This window comes from Plutella xylostella, chromosome 6 (genome assembly GCF_932276165.1).
Source record: "Plutella xylostella chromosome 6, ilPluXylo3.1, whole genome shotgun sequence".
In the NCBI taxonomy this organism is placed as follows: Eukaryota; Metazoa; Arthropoda; class Insecta; order Lepidoptera; family Plutellidae; genus Plutella; species Plutella xylostella.
The window spans coordinates 6,966,692-6,973,113 of NC_063986.1; the positions used below are offsets into that span (position 1 = coordinate 6,966,692).

At 40.7% G+C, this 6,422-nt stretch overlaps 1 protein-coding gene across 1 annotated transcript in view; it reads left to right on the forward strand.

Moving 5' to 3' along the window:
• LOC105382441 (protein artichoke) overlaps nt 1–3,390 on the forward strand; it is an 87,638-nt gene extending 84,248 nt beyond the window's left edge. The window contains exon 10 of the mRNA XM_011552321.3: nt 10–3,390. Coding sequence (XP_011550623.3) covers nt 10–2,934 — 2,925 coding nt within the window. The 3' untranslated portion in view covers nt 2,935–3,390. The remainder of the gene's footprint in view (nt 1–9) is intronic.
• The last annotated feature ends 3,032 nt before the right edge of the window (nt 3,391–6,422 follow it).

Sequence of the window (6,422 nt, forward strand, 5' to 3'; positions counted from 1 at the left end):
TTGTTTAAGGTCGAGGATGACGCGTTCGACGGGCTGACAAGTCTTGAAACCCTGCTGCTTCGCGACAACAATATTCTGCTCATCCCGGCCACCGCTTTGTCTCGGCTGCCGAACTTGGTCTCCGTTCACCTCGGCTTCAACAGAGTCACCGCTCTATCCAGTGATTTATTGAAATCGGTGTCGGATAGGATAACTTCTCTAGTGTTATCGCGCAACGTGATTAGGGAACTACCTCCATCTGCGTTTAATCATTTCAAAACTTTAAGCCACTTGGACTTGTCGGGCAATCTGCTGAACTCTATATCAGCGGACGTCTTCACTGGATTAGAGTCGTCACTGGAGTTTTTAACATTAAGTCAAAATAGAATCTTAGGATTTACTGGCCAAATATTGCAGTTTGTAAACTTATGGTTTTTAGATATCTCAGATAATCAACTGTCTGAAATACCGATTAATGCATTTGAATCGATTCCAAGTTTGTCACATCTGAATATGAGCCACAACCCCCACATTACGATGCTCCCTCAGACTATATTTAAAAGCAACCCAGCATTGTTAGTTATTGATTTGAGTTACACCGGAATGAAGGCCATACCTGTTAATTTATTCTCCAAAAACCCTAACTTGGAGCAAATTTACTTCACGAATAATGCTATTCAGGAAATTTCTGAGGGCACTTTCAAGAATTTGAAGAACTTGACCCATTTAGATTTGTCCTACAATAACATTGTGAACATTAGGACACCGGCGTTTGTGAATGTCATGTCTATCCAATATCTGTCGCTCAAAGGCAATCAATTAAACGCCTTCAAGGGTGAGTTCTTCAACACTGGAACAAGTTTGGAAGTAATTGACTTGTCAGACAATCAACTTAGTTATTTATTTCCTTCGTCTTTCAAAATTCATCCGCGACTACGCGAAATCATTTTAACTGACAACAAGTTTAACTTCTTCCCATCAGAACTTATTAGTACTTTACAATTCCTAGAACTCGTTGACCTCTCTGGAAATGCTTTGAAAAACGTCGATGAACTTGATTTTGCGCGACTTCCAAAACTAAGGACAGTATTGTTAGCGCGAAACGAACTTGAAACCATTAGCGAGATGGCGTTCCACAACTCCACACAAATTCAGTATTTGGATCTATCTGATAACAGAATAGATCGATTAGGAGACAGACTTTTTGAAGGACTTATTAGGTTGGAGCTGTTAAATTTAGACGGCAATTTGCTCACCGAATTACCGGACAATATATTTGACCGGTCAAGGCTGCATATGCTAGAGAAAATAATACTCAGCAATAACCAATTTGAAGTAGCTCCACTGAAAGCGCTCCAGAAGCAATACTTTTTCGTATCTGCCGTTGATCTATCTCACAATCAAATAATTGATATTCCTGCAGAAGATAGCGTTATGGTAAATATAAAAAAGCTTGACTTATCCTTCAACCCCCTATCAGAGAAGACTATCACCAATGTGTTGACTGAACCAAAGACCGTCAGAGACCTTAACCTTGCTGGGACTGGCATCACTTTTGTTGGGCAGCTTGAAACACCGTTCTTGTATCGGTTGAATTTATCATTCAATAACATAACCAGATTAACACCGAAAACTTTTACAAGAACCACATTGCTGGAAAGTCTAGATCTGTCACACAACCAAATCGTGGATGTGTCTGGATCTTTAGCCATATCTTGGCCAAAACTGAAGAATTTACAGAGCTTGAATATATCCAGCAACCCGATTGCAATTCTTGTTGAAGGTAACTTTGAAGGTTTATCTTCATTACGAGTTCTGGATATGAGATACTTAGAAGAGTGCTCAAGAATTGAAAAAAATGCGTTCCGAGTGCTGCCAAATTTGATATCACTACGCGCTTACGGGTTTCCTAGATTAGGATATTTTGATGTTCAGGGAACACTCCAGCATTTATTAGCATTGGAGAAACTTGACGTAGAAGTAAAAGACGCCAACATAGGCTCTGATCAACTACGTTCTATTCTGCATCCGCGACTTGAAGAACTAGGCATCCGTGGTTCTCGACTAAAAACTATTTCTGCCGGTGTTCTGGCTGGATTGAAATCTCCTGCTATAACGGTACGTTTCCGGAATACGTCTATAACGAATTTACCTCCAGCTCTTCTGTTTCCGTTACCGAGATCATCGCAGATAACAATAGATGTGGCTGGAAGTCAGCTGAGCACCCTCCAGCCGCAGCTGCTGGTGGCGCTGGACGACCGGCGCGCGGACCTGTCCATGTTCGGGCTGGACACCAACCCCATCCGCTGCGACTGCAACGCGCGCGCGCTGCGGCGCTGGCTGCCCGGCGCCGGCGTCGGGGACGTGCGCTGTGACTCGCCCGATTATCTGGCCGGATTCCTATTGGTGGAGATAGGGGATGATGAGCTCACTTGTGAAACCCGTAGGAGAACTACAATCACTGCTTCATCATCCAGCAGCGCGGCGACGTCTCCTCCCCCTCGGCTGGTGCACCGCACATCCGCGGAGCCCGACATCATCTGGTCGGTGGCGCCGTCGCACGAGCGGCCCAAGGTCACGGGGGAGCCGAAGGGCGCACCTGTTGTCGGGATCGCGTCGTCGACGAACGATGACAATCTCGTTATAGGGATCGTGGGGGGTGTTGTTGTTTTCATCGCCATTCTGATCATTGCGATATGCATCGTCAGATTGAAGATGTCTACGACGTCGTACCGCGGGGGCCCGCTGGCGCACAGCCCGGCGGCGGGGGCCACCCCGCTGTGGGGGCCCGCATGGCCCGGGTACGCGGCCACTTTGCCCCCGGCCTCGTTATCTACGGCCACTTTGCCGCATAAAGTTCAGTCCGGGCCCGGATCAGTACGATATTTAGCACCGCCGCCCCACGCCCCATATTTTATTAGCATGCCTCCGCATGATGATAAGATTTATCGGTAGAATTAGTTGCTGTATTCAAATATTATTTTTATAACTTCCTTCAGATACTTATGTACGTATAGCAAAACAATTTACCGGCATTAAATAGCAGTTTAAATAAAAACATGGTATGAATATCGTTGTAGATATCCACTAGGTATTTTAAATGCCATAATGTAATTTATTTTAGCTTACATTCCGACATGACATCTTGGGTTGGGTCAGATTTGCCTTCTAGTCACCAGTGAGTTGACAGATTTCTATGGTAAAGAGCAGGATATAATATTTTATATGTATAAATTAACTGTTTCCGTCCACTGGTCGGCGTTGAAAGAGAGAATTTAAAGGGTGCTTTGTCCATTTTCTGTACAATATTTATTTAGATGTAAGTCTTTGCCGTAGTCTTAATAAGTTAAGGTTTATGTTTACGTTGATTACGTTCTTCATTCAGTAAATTAAAGTATTATTAAAGATTAACCTTATCTTTTCAACTTTCTTTAAGTTAAGCATTTAGATTTATTTCTCTCCGTATTTCATGTCATAGGTTTCATACAAAATAAATTTCCAATTTTCATTTCCAGTTTAAAACCAGAGCCATCCCTATGAATGAAGTTCTAAGCCAAGGCGCCATTTGCTCCCAATAGTGTTTAATAGCTAGACCGTTATGGACTATGAATAGACTAACATTTTCAAAGCCCCGGTGGTAGCGTCGTGGCACGATGTAACTCATTTGCATTACCATCTTGTAGGAATGATAAGCGAATGTGGTTTTTATTGAAATCATGAAAAAGAGTGATCTTTTAAAACTTTCTTTGTAGCTTTTGTGCGCCAGCCTACAATGGATTGCTTGTCCCTCCACTGCACATGGCAGCCAATATACTATGCAAAGCTGTCACCTTTTATCACAGTTGTCACTGTAAAAATGTTCGGACTAAAATGTTTTTTAGGAAAAAAACTCATGTTTATTCAACTCGAAATCCTACTACAAAAAACAAGTTAGGATTCCCCAAACAATCCCGAAGGACGTTAGGCGGCCATTTTAAGTACTAAAAGTCTGAAAATGTCGCAAAGATTTTTGTTTTTAGTGGTTCATAACTGGATATTGCTTTAGAGGGGAACGGGATTCGAGCATTGGCACCGCACGGGCGTCGTTACTCGTACAAAACAAATGCAATTAGGCCGGTCCGTACCGCCAGGCATGATTGCCATTAACATTCAGCGTCGCCTAGGGGCGAGAATTTAAGATTTCAGACAGACTAAGTACTATAACTGGAGAGGAGGTACAGTTACAGTTTATTAACTCACAGAACAGCAGTATTCGGGACCCGCCCGGTTGACGCCGGTGAATAAATGGTAAGGTGGTCCATGTTAGAGTCTTGTCGTTGTGCTCCATGCGAGGCTATGTCTAGCAGTAGGTAATGGTCGGTCATGATGACTGATTTTGAAAGAATTAGCTTTAAAATTTAACCGATATCTACTCTAATTTTTTAGAGACCAAACTTTTTTCGTGAATCTAGAATATCACTGAATGATATTTGTCATCACGAGTATTTTAACGAATGTTTCTACCTACGTACAGTCGTACAGGTATATGTGCAAACATGTTACCTTTTATTTCAACGCTATATTGAATCGGCAGGATACAATTCAATACGGAATTGGAAAATGTCGTTTTTATGTATGCAGTGTATTGTGGTTAAAACAAACATTCTAAATAAAATATGTGGTAGATTCGCTGCGACCGAATGCCAGTCTCATTTGTTCCGTTTATTTATGAAGATGGAAAATATCAAATACTTATGTAATTGAATAAAATTGCATCGTAGTCGTAGCTATGGTCTTAGTTTACTAGGACAATGTAGCGAGCAGTACAGCATTAAAACTTAATACATTGTAGATAATGAACGAAACCATCCCCTGAATGATAATTTCCCTGTAACTTGGATATAACTGTGGACACTGTGGGTGCATAATTATCAGATTTTTGACTGTACATGCCTACGTAAATTGTCCGGAACAGATGCTCCATATTTAAATATCAGCGACATCACAAAACGAACAACAGATTATTCCCGTAAACGATTATTTCGTCCATTTGTTGTGTAAATGAATGCGAAAACCCCGATAACACATATGCGCTGCAAAACGAACCGATACCAGAATATTTGTTGAACATTAACCGGTGTTTGAACACTGTGGACCGACGACCGGTGATATCATGCGAAAATGTCCTTTATGTCCTGAGCAGGAGAGGTGGAAAATGTTATAGGGTGAGCTAGTTAGTTTGCTTGCGGGCTGGTCCGCAGAGGCTACCTATAGACATTTCAATTTCAAGCCATCGCCTTGGACCTCTCGTAGCGGTCGACTTATCGCAAAAGTTTCCTTTGAACGCTAGATATGTAGGTAAGTACCTACCATTATGTATTATTTTCAATTTTACACAATCGTACATAATACATTACAGTTGACACAGGACATTGTGATTTGATGGGAGTTCGCGAGAAAACTAATCCGCCCTTATTCTGAAAATTCATGTGACTATATAAAGTTCTCAGCAACACTTTTAAGTTATTGTTTGTGAAAACTTTACTGGCCTATGTACTATTCATTTGATAAGTAACATTATGTACTAAGAAATAAATAATTAAAATAAGTTGGACGTATGGATAATGCGAAGTAGCTATATCATTTTATCATAATCGTTTAGGTGATTAAAATGACCGATTATTTCATTGGAAAATTTCATTGGACAGTATTGGTTTAGCATTTTTTGTGTGTAGATAGTTACGAACGGCAAGTTTATTAAGTATACTTACCTGAAGGCCTAGCACTCACTCACTTAGGTACATCATAGGGCCTCAAGAGTGAGTGCGACGGAAAACTTTTGTCATGTCTTGCGCCCCGTGCTACGCCTTCTAGTCACACATAGCTGACTTACTGATACATAATTTAGGTAAGTAGTTTTAATGTTAAAACATTTAATCCAAGAAATGCCTGGTGAAGAACTTTTATGGTGCAACGGTGGAAAAAGCTACAATGCTATATCTCACAGTATGTTACCACAACACCCGAGCGAGCATTTAGAATGAACAACTACAACTTTAAATCTGCAAACAAACGTTCATTACTGTGTTGACCTTTAGTGTGATTAACAAGAGACTGCAACAGCTCCCCTACTCTTGAAATGCAATATTTAGGAATATAAAAGCTTGCCCTTTTCTTTATAAAAAAAAACCATAAAATCTTTTCTAAAACGAGAGCAAAAACTTACATAGTCTATTATGATTAGCACTATGAATTTGGTACCTACTTGTTCAGTCAGAAATCAGAAATGACAGTTTTTGTATTTTCTTTCAAAATTTTACTTCTACATTTAAAGTACTGGGTTAAGTACTTTCTAAAATAGGTAGTAATTTAGGGGCGTCTTGCACAACAAAGTTAATCAACATCCTCTTGCTCTGACATTATACTGTCACCTTCAGTCATAGATTTCATTTTGATTAACTTTG